The sequence below is a fragment of the Ostrea edulis genome, unplaced genomic scaffold (genome assembly GCF_947568905.1).
Source record: "Ostrea edulis unplaced genomic scaffold, xbOstEdul1.1 scaffold_81, whole genome shotgun sequence".
Classification (NCBI taxonomy): Eukaryota; Metazoa; Mollusca; class Bivalvia; order Ostreida; family Ostreidae; genus Ostrea; species Ostrea edulis.
Genome location: NW_026606023.1, coordinates 696 through 18,324, shown reverse-complemented (window position 1 = coordinate 18,324; position 17,629 = coordinate 696). Strand labels below are relative to the sequence as shown.

At 36.6% G+C, this 17,629-nt stretch overlaps 1 protein-coding gene and 1 long non-coding RNA gene across 5 annotated transcripts; one reads left to right on the top strand and one right to left on the bottom strand.

Moving 5' to 3' along the window:
• Positions 1-1,856: 1,856 nt before the first annotated feature.
• LOC130051161 (E3 ubiquitin-protein ligase TRIM71-like) lies at positions 1,857-4,136 on the top strand. The gene is made up of 2 exons (XM_056152526.1): positions 1,857-1,963; positions 2,088-4,136. Exon 2 carries the CDS (start codon positions 2,118-2,120, stop codon positions 3,774-3,776), a length of 1,659 nt encoding a protein of 552 aa, XP_056008501.1. The 5' UTR covers positions 1,857-1,963; positions 2,088-2,117; the 3' UTR covers positions 3,777-4,136.
• On the bottom strand, positions 3,532-16,287 carry LOC130051162 (uncharacterized). 4 transcript variants are annotated; one of them, XR_008799537.1, is made up of 7 exons: positions 16,124-16,287; positions 13,679-13,818; positions 12,598-13,106; positions 10,777-10,903; positions 8,514-8,616; positions 4,163-4,292; positions 3,532-3,747 (listed from the first exon to the last, which is right to left on the bottom strand). It is a non-coding gene; the product is annotated as an uncharacterized LOC130051162 (long non-coding RNA). The 4 variants fall into 4 exon arrangements; XR_008799536.1 differs by having other exon boundaries at positions 12,965-13,106; positions 16,124-16,283; XR_008799535.1 differs by having other exon boundaries at positions 4,148-4,292; positions 10,777-13,106.
• Positions 16,288-17,629: the final 1,342 nt, after the last annotated feature.

Sequence of the window (17,629 nt, the reverse complement as noted above, 5' to 3'; positions counted from 1 at the left end):
GCTGTCTAAAGTGTTTCATACCGATTGTTAGGCCGTTCTTGGCACACTGATTTTGACTACGAATAACCCCGTTTACCTGATCAGGATATAGGGCTCACGGCGGGTGACACCGGTCGACAGGGGATGCTTATTTCTCCTTGGCACCTGATCCCCCACCTCTGGTGTGTCCAGGGGTCCGTGTTTGCCTAACTATCTATTTTGTATTGCTTATAGGAGTTATGAGATTGATCACTGTTCGTTATCTTCACCTTTCATGCAAAATATGATTATCTAAGAAAACAAGCCAAAACGACTCAGATAGACGTTCTAATTTTTTTAACAAAAAAAATATTAATGAAAATATAGAATATTATTTGCTAATTTTTTTTTAATCTACGGATAAAATCTTCTAAAAACATGTTAATTTGAAAAAAAAGAGATATCGGAGAAATATATTTTTTAAACAAATTGAAATGAAATGGTCAAAATTGTGAAACATTACGATTTTTCTAAATTGAACCAAGAAAAGGGGGTGGTGTCCGGACCCCCTCTGGATCCGCCATATAATAACAAACACATCATTATGAAATAAATCACTGGAAGGAAGTCCTTTTTTATAATCTCTGTTGTAATTCACTACAGTGCCGGATCCAGAGGGAGGTCTGGGAGTTGTAATTCACTACAGTGTCGGATCCAGAGGGAGGTCTGGGAATTGTAATTCTCTACAGTGTCGGATCCAGAGGGAGGTTTGGGCGTTGTAATCCACTACAGTGCCGGATCCAGAGGGAGGTCTGGGACTTGGACACCCCCTTCGTCAAAAGACTAAATATCAAATAACGCAGTTTGAGGGAGGACCCCAATCTCTACCCAGAGTTATCGTTCCTTACACTCACTTACACCTCTGTAAACGTCTCAAGGGTTTTACAAGATTTTTGTAAAATGGCACGTATGCTCAAATAAAGTATGGTTTTGACTTCAGTTACAAAAATATATGTAAATAAATAAATATTGAGCACATGTCAAGTCTTTTTGTGACACAAGAAGCATTGATTTGGGTTGAAACATAGATATTGGGTAGTTCTATTGCACCAGGCCTATAGATAGGTACATTAAGAATATATAGTAATGGAAAAAAATATACAAATAGTTGCTTGTCCTACATTTTCCAGATATTTTATAAAATAGTTCTTAGTTTTATTAGCCGTAAAAAAAGTGGATTTACATGTGGAATAACATTGCTTATTTTGAGATGTTACATGTAACAGGTGTAAGTGAGAGCAAGGAACTCCGGATAGAGATTGGGTGGACCCTCCTTCCTTTGAAATTCAAAATTAATGGTACCCCCCCCCCCCCCATTTTCAAAACTTCCTGGATCCGCCGCTCCACTAATTCATTAAATCCTAAAATATTAAAGAAATAAAAACTCGAACACATAATACAGGATAAGCTCACATGCGCTACAGTTTATTCAAACACGTGTACATAGACATCTGGAGGTTCATTATTCCACTCAACTCATTCTACAACAGAAAAAAATGTTAAGTATATCAAAACAAAGATATGTAATTGGTACAAAACAGGTCCGCTGCATGAAATCCCCCCAAACAGTGGTCCGCTACACCCCCCCCCCTCCTCCCTGCGTCCAATATGAATATTGCTAATCGCTTTTTTTTTTTCTAGCTATAAATATGATTGTATTTGTACAAAAGGCCGAATTCAATGTAAAAAGGGATATAATCAAAAAAGTTATATCTATACATTGTTTGCAGATTCCAACTTTTTAATGAAAGGAAATCTATATGTCTGACGTAAATGTTAGCAAAACTACCCAACATAAACTAGGTCAAACAAAACTTTAAAACTATATATTTACTCAAGCGATAACACGTAGATAGTGTATACAGGCTGACACGCCGCACAGGTATTTAAAGCTCAGGACTAGACGGAAGGTCGAAAGAACAGGGAGGCCATGTTGGATTTTAAGGTGAGACTAAATTATTATTATAGTAATGACCGATGTGTTTTATATCATACTATAATTCTATTTCGTTAATTGTTTTAATCTGTCAACATCTTTAAATGAAATTCCGTTTTTATTTAATTAACAGTAAACTTCTCGTGTGATCCCGGCATCAGAAATGCATCCCCGGCGCAGTGCCCAGGAAGTCCTACTGTGTGACCTCTGTGAAACTGTCCCCCTACAGAGTCACTGTGAACTTTGTAATATAAATCTCTGTGTTAACTGTGCAGTAAAACATCTCTCAGACTCGTCTAAAAGACACAAAGTCGTGCCCTTTTTACACAGAAAGTCTACCCCTAACTACCACAAATGTCCAGACCACGCCGATAAACAATGCAAACATTACTGTGAAAAATGTGGCATTCCTGTCTGTTCTACCTGCGCCTTATTTGGAAAACACAAAGGTCACGAAATATCAGATATTCTGGAAAAACTCAGCGCTAAAACAGAAAGTTTACAAAAAGATCTAGAAGAATTAGAGAAGAGAATGTATCCCCGATATGAAAAAATGGCGTCTGATGTCGAAACTGAGAAAGCCGAATTAGAAAGGAAATACGGGAAACTGACGACAGATGCCGATGAACAAGGAGAAATCCTGCACCGGGAGATCACCGCCATTGTCAACCGACGGAAATCCGCCATTGCGGAGATGAAAACTAAACATCTGGACGCGCTACATAAAAACACAGAAGAAATCACACAGAAAATGGCGGAACTCAAACAGATCATGTCCGACTTGAAATCAATGCTAAAATCAAATGACGTCTCCTTAACCTCTACTTACAAATCTAGGAATTCCGAATTTAGAACATTACCCCCTAAAGTCCGAGTTACAGCACCGAGTCTCTCTCCTCAGAAAATAAACAAAGATCAGCTCAATGAAATGTTCGGTTCTCTGTCGCCATTATCCATTAACACAGAACATGGCGACACAATGAAGTCAGCAGAAGCTGTATCGTCTCCTCCAGTCAAACCACTGCTTGATGAGCCGCGCGTCACCGCCACCATAGACACTGGGTATCACAGACTATGCAGTGTTAGCTGTCTGAGTGAAGATCAAGTCTGGACACGCGGGGAGAACAAAACCATGAAGCTGCTCAACCTCCAGAGTAAACTACTGACATCAATACAAACCAAGTCAGGGGGACTACCATGGGACATAGCAGTGACACGGGACGGAGATCTTGTTTATACTGACTATATAGATAACACTATAAACTTAATTAAGAATAAACAGATACAGACCCTGATCACACTACAGGGGTGGAGACCTCGCTATGTCTGCTGTACCGCGGGTAACGACCTCCTGGTTACCATGATCAGTGATGATCTCAAACAATCCAAAGTCGTGCGTTACTCCGGCTCCACAGAGAAACAAAGCATTCAGTTTGATGGTCAGGGTCGTCCTCTCTACTCATCTGGTGATTATAACTATAAATACCTCAGTGAGAACAAGAACCTGGATATCTGTGTGGCTGACAATACCGCTAGTGCAGTAGTGGTGGTCAATCAGTCAGGAAAACTCCGATTTAGATACACTGGTCATCCCTCTAATACCAAGCAATCATTTAGTCCAGTCGGTATCACTACAGACAGCCAGAGTCACATCCTGACAGCAGACTATCACCGTATCCACATCCTAGATCAGGACGGACAGTTCCTCCGTTACATTCACTGTGATTTATACGATCCAGTAGGTTTATGTGTGGACATCAGAGACAACCTCTTTGTGGCTGAGCATTACACTGCTGAAGTGAAGAAAATCCAATATCTATAAAATGTTAATTACACAGCTCTACAATGTTAATTACATCTACCAACACAGTGTTAATTACATCTACCAACACAGTGTTAATTACACATCTCTACACAGTGTTAATTACACAGCTCAATATACTGTAATTTACAGAACTGTGTTAATTCCTTCTACTTGTTAATTACAGCCCTGTGTTAATTACAGCCCTGTGTTAATTACATTCCCTTGTTAATTACAGTCCTGTGTACATTACAGTCCTCTGTTTGTGATGTGTAACATGTACTTGTTTTTGTGAGTTTAACAGAACATTATTTTGTTTGTGAATTAATTCAATATGTGTTTGATTTTACAATGTATATATTAGATAAACATGATACAGAGTTCAGTCTTACATTATTACTGAGTACTTAGATTTGTAGTACTGTAACAGAGAGTGACCCCAAACGTCCAGTCTTCATCACAGATCTTCAGATTCAAGGTCACAGTCTTCTGTTTACCATCAATAACATCACACCACTTATCTAAATCTCCACCGTCCTACAAAATAAACAAAGTGTAATCATATCAAACTGAATTGTCAAGGATAGTATGTGATATGTAGATGTAATGGGAAGGAAAAGAAGATATGACTGAACCGGGAATCGAATCAAAGGCCCTTCATTCCCATTATAACGACCAGGAATTGGACCCCAGACCCCTGTATTACTAGTCAGGTGCTCTAACCACTGAGCTATTCAAACCGATAGCCATGGTTTGACTGGACGGGGAATCAAACCCGAGACCCCTGTATTACATATGTAATAGGCAGGTGCTCTAAACACACAAAACTATCCAGGCCAATATCCACAATACAAAGTGAGCTTTTCCTATTGAAATTTATCTGTTGTTATTGACTTTTTAATTCAGGGTTGGCAAAAAAGTGGTCAATATGAGTATTGACTGGGCCGGTGGTCAATAATACTAGTTAAAACCAGTCAATACTAGTTAATACTGGTTGATTGAAAATTATTTGGTCATTATTGTCTGTGTTATTTATTTTAAACGTTTAAGTGACCATTATGGTAAATACTGTAATTCATAACATGCACTATCAGTTTATAATATACTGATAAGTGACAATATTAAATAAATAATGTACAATTGACTCTGTTGAATTGGGGAAGATGCAGCAAAAGTTTCTGTTCAAATTCCTTAGTTTAACAAGAACTACCTATAAGTATTGTTTCATCAATCTTCATTTTAACTGTTGAATAATAAACATTTGAGGGGGTGGGTTGGCGATGTTTTCATAACAATAACAGGCACACTGGTCATCTCTGGTCCCAGCCTATGCTTATTAATACCTGTCAACTCTGCTTCCTGTGCTCAGGTAATGTCCAGCTACCTTTTATTCTTAATCTGTCCAGGTACATGTATTAACAGGTCTGTCTCCAATTGTCAATCTATGCTATAGAACTGTGACCCTCATGCTATAGAACTGTGACCCTCTGGTAGGTACTGAAGATATTTCGGTCAGTTTCAGCAAGCCAAATATATTAAACTTATGAAATTACATTTGATTATCTAATTAAAAATATTAATCAGCAATTGATCTGTATAATGAAAAGACTTAATTTATCTTTATCTGTGCAAGAAATGTACAAAAATAGGAAAATGGACAGTTTAAATCACAATTGACCACTTGGGGAGTATTGACCGGGACTGTTAAAACCACTGGTTAAAACCTGGGCGGTATTAACCTCCCAACCCTGCTTTTTACATTATCATCTTCTTCTCCACAACCACTTGGCCTATTCCAATCAAAACTGGTACCATTCATCCTTAGGTAAAGGGAATTCATGTTTGTTCAAATGATTGATTGTATCTTGTTTAACATTTAAATTTAGCGTGCCATACCTACCGTTTTTAAGGTCATCTCCGAGGACCCGTGACATTCACACCTGATGCTGAACGTTTGACGATGGAACTGTCACTACCTGTTTTAACGACTTAGGTCTGTCGTGGCCAGGATTTGAACCCCGGCCTTCCGCATGTGGGGCGTGCACTCTAACTTCTAGACCACCGCGGGGGTACTGTTTGTTCAAATGAAGGGTCAAAGGGAAAATAATCAAGAAAAGGCAAATATAGGGTGGGTCATTTAAAAATCGTCTCTTGAACCACTAGGCCAGAAAAAATTAGATTGATGTAAAAGTTTCCTGATTAGTATAGATACAAGTTTGTTAAAACCAAGGCCTCCCTGGGTTTGGGTAGGACCTCATCAGGGGGTCAAAGTTTTACATGGAGATATAAAGGAAAATTCTTCACAAGAACGATAAGGTCATAATTAATCATATCAATATGCAATTATCCTGAGGTAGTGCAGATTCAATTTTGTTCACAATGTGGTCCTCGGGGAAGGCTGGGGTGGTTGGGGCAGAAGCATAATAATGGACGCACGTTTTTACGGGGATGTATATGGAAATGTTTTTGAAATTCTTCATCTAAAAACAGCAGGGTCATGGTTAGTCATGTTAATATGCAAACACGATTAGATAGTGCAGGCAATTCACTTAAACAAATCATTTTCAAGTGTAGCAGGTGTGTGGATTCAAGTGTTTTACACATGTATATGCCTGTGATTATAGCCGGGGAGGGGGAGGCATATTGTCCTGTCCTGTATGTCTGCCCCCTACTCTAACATCACTACTAACTTTTGAATTGCGAGTCATATGGCTCTCATATTTCATGTATCAGCATTCTATGCAAAAAGACATTCCTGATATTACCAGAGATTTCAACCTTGTGACCTAAATCTTACCGTTTGACTTTTTTTAAAGAATCTCAAACTTAGACAGTATCTCCTGAACTATATAAAGTATGGCCATTAGATTTTGTATATAGATTCCTTCTGACAGAACCTTTCATTTTACACCATTGTCTTTGACTTTGCAATCTTGACCTTGAAGTTTGACATATATTTCCAAACTTCAGGTGAAACTTTAACCTTGCTGCTCATCACTTTTGAATTGTAAGTGATAGGTCATTCATTTTTCATGTGTGCATTTCTTGTGACAAAACAATTTTAGCTATCAAAGTTTTTACTTGTGACATTGGCTTTGGAGTTTGACCAACTTTTAAGAAAAGCCCAAGAAGGTCATATCTCCAGAACTATTTAAGCTGGGGATTTCATATTTTGTATATCAGATTCTTTGTCACAAGACTCTTGGATAAATTTATATTTGATAATGTGACCTTGAAGATTCACTCCAGCTGCAAAACTTATATTTGAACTTCAACTTGCTGATAACTTTTCAATAGTGAATAAGAATTAAATCTTTCATTTTACTAAATCCAAGAGAACTTGAACAATTCTATATGACCAACAATTTAATCTTGAATTCTTTAGTTGGAGAGGACATTCTAAGATTTAGGAACTTGTGCGGAATTCTTTTGTTAAAACATCTGGAAAATAATATATGTTAAAATCAAATTTAGTCGATTAGTAAAAGAATACCATGTGTTAATAAAATGTCCACACTTAATGTAGAGAGTTAATTACACATGGTCGTTGACTACACTCTTTTCTTTGGGGTGTTGCTAAAACGCGGAACGGAAAACGGAATGGAAGACGGAACGGAATGGAAAACGGAAAATATTTGATGCAATAATGTTATGAGGAGGTCAGCATTTCATAAAATCAAAAGGCTTATTATGAACAAGGGAAGCAGAAATTACAGAGATTACATTATGTATTTAAAAACGGTGGAGTTTCTAGATGAATATACTAACGTGCAGGTGCTTGCTTAATATTTGTCATAGTACAGTACACGACACAAGTTTTATACACCCCACCGTGGAAAGACCACGGTGGAAAATCCACGGAGATACTCCGTGTCCTCCGTGTTCCATGGTGTGTGTTATTTGCGAATACACACAGCTTCTAGGAGCTTTGTTCTGGCCACGGGCATCTTGCAGGAGATGTGAAAATGTGCCGCAGGCAAGAAGAGTTTTGGAAATTGGTAAATTTTGGGCAGTCTTTGGCCCGCCCCTAATGCCACAGGGGTGCTGGAGTCTTGAAATTTACAATTTATGTCCCTCTTGTCCTTCATACTAAATTTGAAAAGAATTGAACAGGTAGCTTTCAAGAAAAAGTTAAAAATGTTTAAATGTTAACGCATGATGGACGACGACGAATAACAACCAATTGCAATCATAAAAAAAACTAGCTGTGTCATAGCTTTACAATTGCCTTTACTCAGGGGTAATTTTACAAAAGATTTTTCCTATGTATTACTATGTAATACTTCTGATCCTCTAATATGACTTCACCATTTTTGATCTCCTATTGTGGTCCCATCTTATTCCATGGTGCCATAATTTGAACAAACTTGAATCTACACTATGTCAGGAAGAATTCATATAAATTTCAACTTTTCTGGCCTAGCGGTTGCTGAGAAGATTTTAAAATGACTCCACCCTATCTTTTTTATTACCTTCCCTTTGGATGGAGCATGGTCCTCCATTTTACACAAACTTGAATCCTCTTTACCCAAGCATGGTTTGAGGCAAGTGTGGCTGATATTAGCCCTGTGGTGCTTAAGAAGAAGTCGAAAATGTTAAAAGTGCATGAAGAGACGAAAAGACTGATGCTGGACAAAATGTGATCAGAATAGCCCACTTTAGCTTTCAGCTCATGTGAGCTAAAAAGGGTTAATACTATATGCCCCAGCCATGGCATGAATGAGGCATAAAACATTTTACTTAATTTCATTAACAAACCTGACATTTTCTACAGCAATAAAGCTATCCATGTCCTACAAAATGTTAGAGTCTCAGGGAAATTATCCTCATCAATAAGCTGGACATCTACGTAACTGCTACCCTGTAAAATTGATTTCAACATTAAGTACTAGGTAACCAAAATGATTTCTTCCCACCATTATATTATGCTATTAGAACACAAATATGTATAAAAAAATCCATGTAATCATTCTGAATGTACCACACTGATAACAAACCTAAATTTAAAAACACTCACAACACAATATCTAATCTCTGTATACTTCCTATACGAAATCAATGAAAAGTTTCTCACCCCCTTACTTCCCAAAGTAAATTTCAGAAAATAGTCCTCCATCCCCTCTTGTCTCAACGCAAAGTTCAGAAAATAATTCTCATCCATGTCACCTCAGTACATAAAGTTCTGTAAACAGTTCTCCAACCCATCACATCTCGACATCAAGTTAAAAAAATAGTTCTCCATCCCTCACCTCCCAACGTAAAATTCAATAGTTCTCCACCCCTTCACCTCCCAACGTAAAGTTCAGAAAATAGTTCTCCACCCCCTCACCTTCCAGCGTAAAGTTCACAAAATAGTTCTATCCTAAGGATATAAGGATTTTCCCCAAATGTTTACATGTAAAACTTTGATCCCTATTGTGGCCCCATTCTACCTCCAGGGTCCATGAATTTTATAAAACTGAATCTTCACTATGTCAGGAAGCTTTCGAGTAAATGTAAATTTCTTTGGCCCAGTGGTTATTGAGAAGAAGATTTTTAAAGATTTTCCCTTTATATTTGTATATAAAACTTTGATCCCTTATTTTGACTCCACCCTTCTCCTGGGAGCATATTTCAAAAAACTTGAATTTGCACTATGTCAAGAGGCTTTCTGGTAAATGCAAACTTTTTTGGCTCAGTGATTTTCAAAAGACGATTTTTAAAAGATTTTCCCTATACATGTATATTGATATGTAAAACTTTGATCCCCTATTATGGCCCTATCCTACGCTCGGGCGCCATAATTTTAACAAACTTGGATCTGCACTATGTCAGGAAGCTTTCATGTAAATTTGTATTTTCCTGGCACAGTGGTTCTTGAGAAAATTTTAAAGATTTTACCTATACATTTGATTGTAAAAGTTTGATCCCACATTGTGGCCCTAATGAACCCCGGGGGTAATGATTTTAACAAACTTAAATTTGTACTATGTCAGGAATCTTTCATGTAAATTTCAGCTTTTCTGGCCCAGTGGTTCCTAACAAGATCATTTTAAACAACCCCACCCTATTTTTGCATTTTTGTGATTATCATCCATTTGAAGGGAGTATGGCCCTAATTCATTTGAACAAACTTGAATCCCCTTTACCCAAGGATACTTTGTGCCATGATTGGCTTATATTTTACCAATTGTTTCTGGATAGGTTTTTAAAAAGTTGTCAATGTATTTTCACTATTTCGCAGTTAAACCCCATTGGAAAGGGGCCTGTCCCTTCATTTGAACAAACTTGAATCCCTTTGTGTCAGGTTTGGTTGAAATTGACCCAGTGGTTCTTGAGAAGAAGATTTTTTTTATAGATGTTAATATAGTTTCACTATTTGGCTATTATCTCCCCTTGGAGAAGGGTGTGGCCCTTCATTTGAAGAAAACTTGAATTCCCTTTACCCAAGGATGCTTTGTGCCAAGCTTTGTTGAAATTGGCCCACTGGTTCTGGAGAAGAAGATGAACATGTGAAAAGTTTATGATGACCCCTACGACAATGATGACGGAAAATGGATAAATTTCGGTAAGAAAAAATGGCCCCAATATATATCATTTCAGCCCAATAAATTTCAGAATGTCCCCACCGTTTTACAATAAATGGGGTCATTGGCCTGTTGTGTTTGTCCTTCCCAGGCACTGATAACCCTATAAATCCTATCCTCTGGAGTCAGACTTCAAAACAATTTACAATATGTCATGAAGGTTTCACATGACTTATAGAGGTTTCGTCATTTCTAGCTCATTAGTTATATGGAGATGATTCTTAAATGACCCAATGCTATCTTTTTTCATTTGTTGATTATCTAACATTTGAAGGTAACGAATTTAATCCTTTAACGGTACTAAGTTTGGTTGAAATTGGGCTATGTGATTGTAGAGAAGTTGAAAATAAGTTTACTGACAGTTTGACAGACAGATGTACAACAGACAATGGGTGATCAGAAAAGCCCACTTGAGCTTATAGCTCAAACAAGCTAATAAAAGATAGAAATTTTACCAGCTCCATACAAAAGTTTGTCTTCAGAAATGGATCAGATGCTATGAGAACCTCTGTCTGCTTTTAAGAGATATCGGTAGGAACTGCTCCTACTGCAAGGTGTCACCATCTCATGAGGCCCAGGGAGCTGAAAAACCAAAGTGACAATGAGTGCTGGAATGACCAGAAATCAGACAAGTAAATGAAAGTTTCAACAAATTAAAATCTTCATGAATTTTGTCAAAAGAAGTCAGCTTGTTATCTTCTAAACAGGAGACTTAAACACTGGCTTTATCGGTCACCTGAGCATTGGTTATATGTAATAATAAGGATACAAAGGCAATGATAAGTTTCCTATATTGACCCTGTTTTGGAGCCTGACCTTGGCAAAGGGGCAATGGATTTTACATTTTAAATTCTGGTTTTTTAAGGTTTTCATTGGAAGGGTCTGGGCCTTTGCAATTGGGAAAAATAATGGCATTTGTTTGAACTTGGGAGAAATGTTTCATACAAAGAAGTAGGGAGAAAACCAATCCAGAGTGAATAGAACTGGACTCTTTCTGACTTTCAATTTGGTCAAAGCTTACGTACTTCATTCAAATAAGCAGAGGCCACAATATTAAGTCTACATAACAAATTTGAGGCAAAAATTGTAATTTATGGGCCAGTGAAGATTTATGAACAATTAGGCTACCCTGCTTTGATTTGTTTTCATTCTTTGGGAATTTCAAAGTACAAAATGGGAAAATACCTGCTTTTTTAGCATGGGAATGAAATCTTATTTCAGCGCCCTAAAACCCCTAAAATTCTTGAAATTAGAGGGCATTTCATACATCATAATAAAGTATTCAGATGGTGGACAATGCATCCCATCTTAAGACAGACATACATACATTGCTGTACCATAATACGTCCCACCTACAAACGGGCTTACAGACATTGATGTACCATGGTATGCCCCGTCTACAGACAGACGTTCAGACATTGATATACCATAATACGTCTTATCTACAGACAGACATACAGACATTGATTGAACATAACACTTCCCATCTACAGACAGACATACAAACATTGCTGTACCAAAATACACCCAATCTATAGTCTACGGACAAACAGACATTGCTGTACCATAATACACAACATCTACAGACGGACATACAGACATTGCTGCACAATAATACACCCAATCTAGAGACTGACATACAGACATTGCTGTACCATAATATGTCTCATCTACATACAGACATTACTGTACCATAATACTCCACATCTACAGACTGACATACAGACATTGCTTTACCACAATACACCCCATCTACAGACAGACATTGCTGTACCACAATACACCCCATTTACAGACATAGACATTGCTGTACCACAATACACCCCATCTACAGACAGACATACAGACATTGCTGTACCATAATACTCCACATTACATCTACAGACGGGCATACAGACATTGCTGTACCATAATACTTCCCTACTACAGTTGGACATACAGACATTGCTATACCATAATACACCCCATCTACAGTCTACATACATACAGACATTGCTGTACCATAATACTCCACATCTACAGACGGACATATAGACATTGCTGTACCATAATACGTCCCATTTACAGACATACATACAAACATTGGTGTGCCATAATACATCCCATCTACAGACAGACATACAGACATTGCTGTAACATAATACATCCCATCAACAGATGGACATACAGACATGGCTGTACCATAATACATCCCATCTACAGATGGACATACAGACATTGCTGTACCATAATACTTCACATTACATTTACAGACGGACATACAGACATTGCTTTACCTTAAGTTAATACGTCCCATCTAAAGACAGGTATATAACATGTTCAATACTGGTAATGCACGACAGACGAAACACAATGATGGATGCAGACCAACAGCAATAATCACTCAGGTAACCTGGGGAGTCAGGTACATGTAATCTACTGTTAATTCTGTAGGTAACTGTATGTAAACTGGTACAATACAGGCAGCTATAACTCATATCTTTGACTATGAACCAAATTGACAACATTCAATCAACATTAATATGTAAAATAACATCAATAGCAAGTGCTGTATTATAATTTACATAGTCTAAGGGAGATAACTGTAAAATGTGTGTTCATGCTCATTACATGAACTAAACTTTTTGCAATAAAAATGAATACTTCTCTGACTCTTCTCAGGGCAAATAAGGACACCCACTGATTGCTACACCCAGCAATTTTCAATAAAGTGTTCAGTCTCCAACAGCAGGCAATGATGGGGTGGTCAGTTAAATAAAATTCTTCTGCCCATTCATACAAGTCCCTAAAAAATTTCAATGATCAGTTATTGCCAAAATTGAGAATGTAAATGAGGCTGAGCTGATCGAGTCACATAATGTTGCCAGCTGGTGAATGTCAAGACACTCGGGAGAAATGAGTACCTACATGAAATCCCTCTGTAGAGTGAGAAAACGAAGATGGCATCGACTATTGCGTTAGTTTTATGTGACAAACAAAACCTAGCTCAGACTCATTTTTAAATATTATCTTTAAATTATGTAACAAGAAGACTTGATTTATTTCTACAAGAGATTATAAAAACAGTGTATATATTTTTTTTTCTTTTCTGAATTATTTGCTAGCAGTTAACATGATTATTGGGTACAATATATATACTATGTGTAACAGTGTTAGTAAGTTTAACAATGAATGTTTGAAATCTAAGAACTGTTTTTAATAAAAGTGTTTTATTATATTCATGAATCATAAAACTTGAACCAGCCATTTTCATATCCATTGGGCCCAAGGGGTGGTAAAAGTTCACAAATGATTATTTAAAAATATAAGTTGATAGCCGGTCAAGTGAAACTTATTTAAAATAATGTAGCTCTGTACCTTGTAATGCTTCTCGAGAAACTTCTCTGATGAGACGAACAGTCCTGGTCACTCTTCTAATAATGGACTGGGCAAATCCATTCCATGTCTGTGTGCAGGGTAGTGCTACAATCCCCATCATTAGCTTAGTGGACAACATCCTAGATAAAATAAACAATACGAATTAAATAAAAAACATAAACAAACATCTCAGTCCAAAACAAAACAAGCTGGACAGGGTTACGAGCCCGAGACAAACAAGTGGACATCCTGAGCAGCATTCAGATCCAAATCATTAGTTTTTCAATTATTCTTTGATATTAATATTCTTTTAATTTACACTAAATGCAGGGCTCAAAATTAACGAGAAATACTCGCACAATGCGAGTACATTTGAAGAATAGCGAGTAAAAATAGTGGACACTCGAAAATTTTAGCGAGTTGTGATTTACAAACTATGATCGTATCGTATCCGTTTTATACGGTAATGTGTCATTCGCTTTTCTTAAACCTGCACTCTGAATCATACAAATGCTTACATGAACGATCGATTTCAACAACCGTTTCTATCTGGATTTTTCTTTTACAATTTTTAAGGAACTCGGGAGTCAAACAAATGCTTTAGAGGTCGGACATCGGATTATGAAAAATGCATGTGCCACGAGTCCAGTTCACCTATAGGGGTGATTAAATTGAATTGTAAGTACGAGGTTTTTGTTATTCATTTATCTAAGAAGAAAAAAAAAGTCGTAGTCTATGTTTTACCAAGTCTTCCGGTAGTTATTTTTATCAGAATCATGAGAATGTCCTATCTAAATTAATTCATTGTCATATTGAGGTCGGGTTGTAGTGATGACACGAGTGCACTACTCACCACGTAGACGATTATCAAAAAAGTCCATGGGACTCATGATCGTGCTGCTTATAAAACCATGAGTTCCGGATGCGCTTTGAAAAATCACTAGTGACAAATCTGATGTGGCATGAAATTGGACCTGCGGTAAACAGGTTGTGGATTAGAGGTGCGATAATCAAGAGACCTAAACATGACTTACGTAACTTAGTGTCTTTTCCAAACGATGCCTATTGACCCACAAGGCTCAGTAATGAATAATGATGGGAATAATACATGTAATTGATTTTAAAAAGAAACATGAAAAAAGAGCACTGCTTCATTATTTTTATTTTAGCTTGTAGGTTTTCATTTTAGCCTGCGGATTTTTTACCCACAGGCTAAAACTAGCCTGTGGTAAAAAAAATGTTAATTTCGACTCCTGTAAATGATACATTTTTTATGCTGTGCCCCACAACGAAACCCCACAGGTGGATATAGTGCATCTTCCCCTACCTGGACTCAGAGGTCGCGATGTTAACTATGAATCTACAAGACATGGAGATGCTAGTACACATCATTTTAAAAAATATATATAATTCATCATGATTTGGTCCTTTAAAAGATTTTCATTAAAATGTCTACTTTATCCATACATAATAATTACAACTCTTTTGTGATTCCATCCTAATCCCAGGGGTCATCTTAACATGAAATAACTGTAATCTACAGTGAATGAGGATGCCCATCTGAGTTGTAGCATTATCTCTTTTAAAACAAAAATCTCAGTTCTGTGTATTCCTCCTAGTGACCTCATCTTGAACACAAGAGTCGTGTTGTGTACAAATTAAAGATGATGCATGCATATTTATTTGTAAACTGAATTTAAATTTTTGAATACATTTCTATATAAAAGTTTAGACTCCTATGCTGTCCCATACTAATGGGTGGGTGGTGGTCACATTGGTGTGCATAAATTAAAATATTCTGTAAGTCCTTAGGCCTTACTCCTAACACATAGGTTATAATATTAAACAACTTGAACCTTTATATCAAATGTCATATTGTACCCTGTGGTTCTTTGAACCTCTTTTAATATGTCATCCTTTTCCCCAGAGATAGATGTGACCTAATCGAGTGGCGGATCTACAGGGGTTAACCCCCCCCCTCCCCCTCCCCTCAAATTTGGTTGAATAATTTTTTAAAAAGAAAGAATTTTTTGTCATTTTATGGTCTTGAGTAGAAAAAGTACACATTAAGGTCGCACCCCTTTTAAAATTGCCTAGATCCGCCACCGATGTAAACAAACTCAAAAATTTCTGTGGAAACGAGGGGGTTAGTTATATTCGGTCGTTAGGCCTAATCACAGGAGTTTGAAATTCAATAAAGTTAATAAAATGTGCTATGCTTACAAACTCCTGTGGCCTAATTTCTGTGGGGGTTAGTTATATTCGGTCTGAGACCGAATGTAAATAACCCCCTTGTTTCCACAGAAATTACGTTAGGCCTAGTTCACAATCCCATAGATATTTCTTTTCTACAACTCACATATATATATAGATAATTAACCAGACAATATATTCAGTGTATTACCTAATAGCACTGTACCTGACAGTCAGTTTTCCTAAGTATACCTGTAAAGATCCCTAAAATAAACTTTTCTTCAGAATTCGGCAGCCATTTCCGTTTTCACAGCAAGTGTCTTCTGCTTCTTAAAGAAAGACAACTCTAGTAGATTTTAGTGGTATAAATTAACGGTAACAGGTCGTTCCGGCCCCAAAACTAATCCGTCCCCTATTATAGTCGTTCCGTCCTTCAGTCATTCCGTCCCAGGTTGATCCGGCCCCAGTCAATCCGGCCCCTAGATTTATATGTTTAGCTAGTACTGTCTTCTTATTTACAGTTAATGCTATAATTTTCATCCAAACATCAATATAATTATATTGTTTGAAGTGATTATAACCATGATTTAGATTTAGATAGATTCTACCTACACATTTCATTTATTTTAAAATATTACATCATGTAAATTTTGAGTATTAAAAGTATGAAAAAAATAATAAATAGCAAACGTGCCACTCAAATGAAATTTTGATAATGAATTAATTCTCTATAAAATTGTCTATGTTATTATATTTGATCTTTTATTTTGAATCAATTTAACTTGTATTGCTTTAATTCAAATTTGATGAATTAATACGTTTTTTATTTATCATATTAAACAATGTTTCATCATTTATAAAACATAAATGTACTTCCCACCCCATTACATAAATCATAAATAGAAATTATCTATAAAAAGTATATGGGGACGGACTGACTGACTACGGTAATTTTGGCCGTAATGACTTGGGGGCCGGATCGACAGGGGCCAGATTGACCTTAGGGGCGGGTTGACCGACATTCTAAATTAACATGTCTTGATAACAAATCAGTGGCGGATCCAGAAAATTCTTTCAAAAAGGGAGGTGAATTGAAGACCGCAAAAGAGCAAATATTTGGTTGATAACGTTCAAATAAAACCCACCCACTAGATCCGCTACTGTAAATTATGCTAACCTAAAATCATTATTTCAAAATATCAGTGTAAACTTAATCTTCCGGCCACTCCACACACTTATTAAATTGTTAGAATATTGTAGATCCACGCCACATTTTTTACGCTTTGGCTACAAGATTAATTTGAATTTACTTTTCTCGCATTATTCAGATACGAAGACAAGCAGTCATTCCAAACCCCTGAAGATAACACCCCCCCCCACCCCTAATTGATTTGTAAATGACAAATGATATACATAGATTTATATTAGGTCCATCCCAATGCTCGAGCTGTAATGATAATAATAATAATAATAATAATGATAATAATAATAATAATAATGATAATAATAATAATAATGTTCTTTATTTAAACAGGATAGCACAATGAGTTTAAAAACTAGTTTACATTGTGGTCGTGAAAACATATATACAGACAGCAGTATTAGACAGATACAATATAGAATAGTAGGCTATATAAAGGTATGTTCTATACATACATGTACGCTATTTACGTATTTAAAACTGGAAATAAATAAATAGATAAATGAAAAAAAAACACCTGAAAATAATCAAAAACAAATCTATATGGTTTTAATTTC

What these genes read in the sequence shown, in the direction of transcription:
- LOC130051161 (XM_056152526.1), top strand. Translation starts at nt 2,118, where the DNA reads ATGCATCCCCGGCGCAGTGCCCAGGAAGTCCTACTGTGTGACCTCTGT.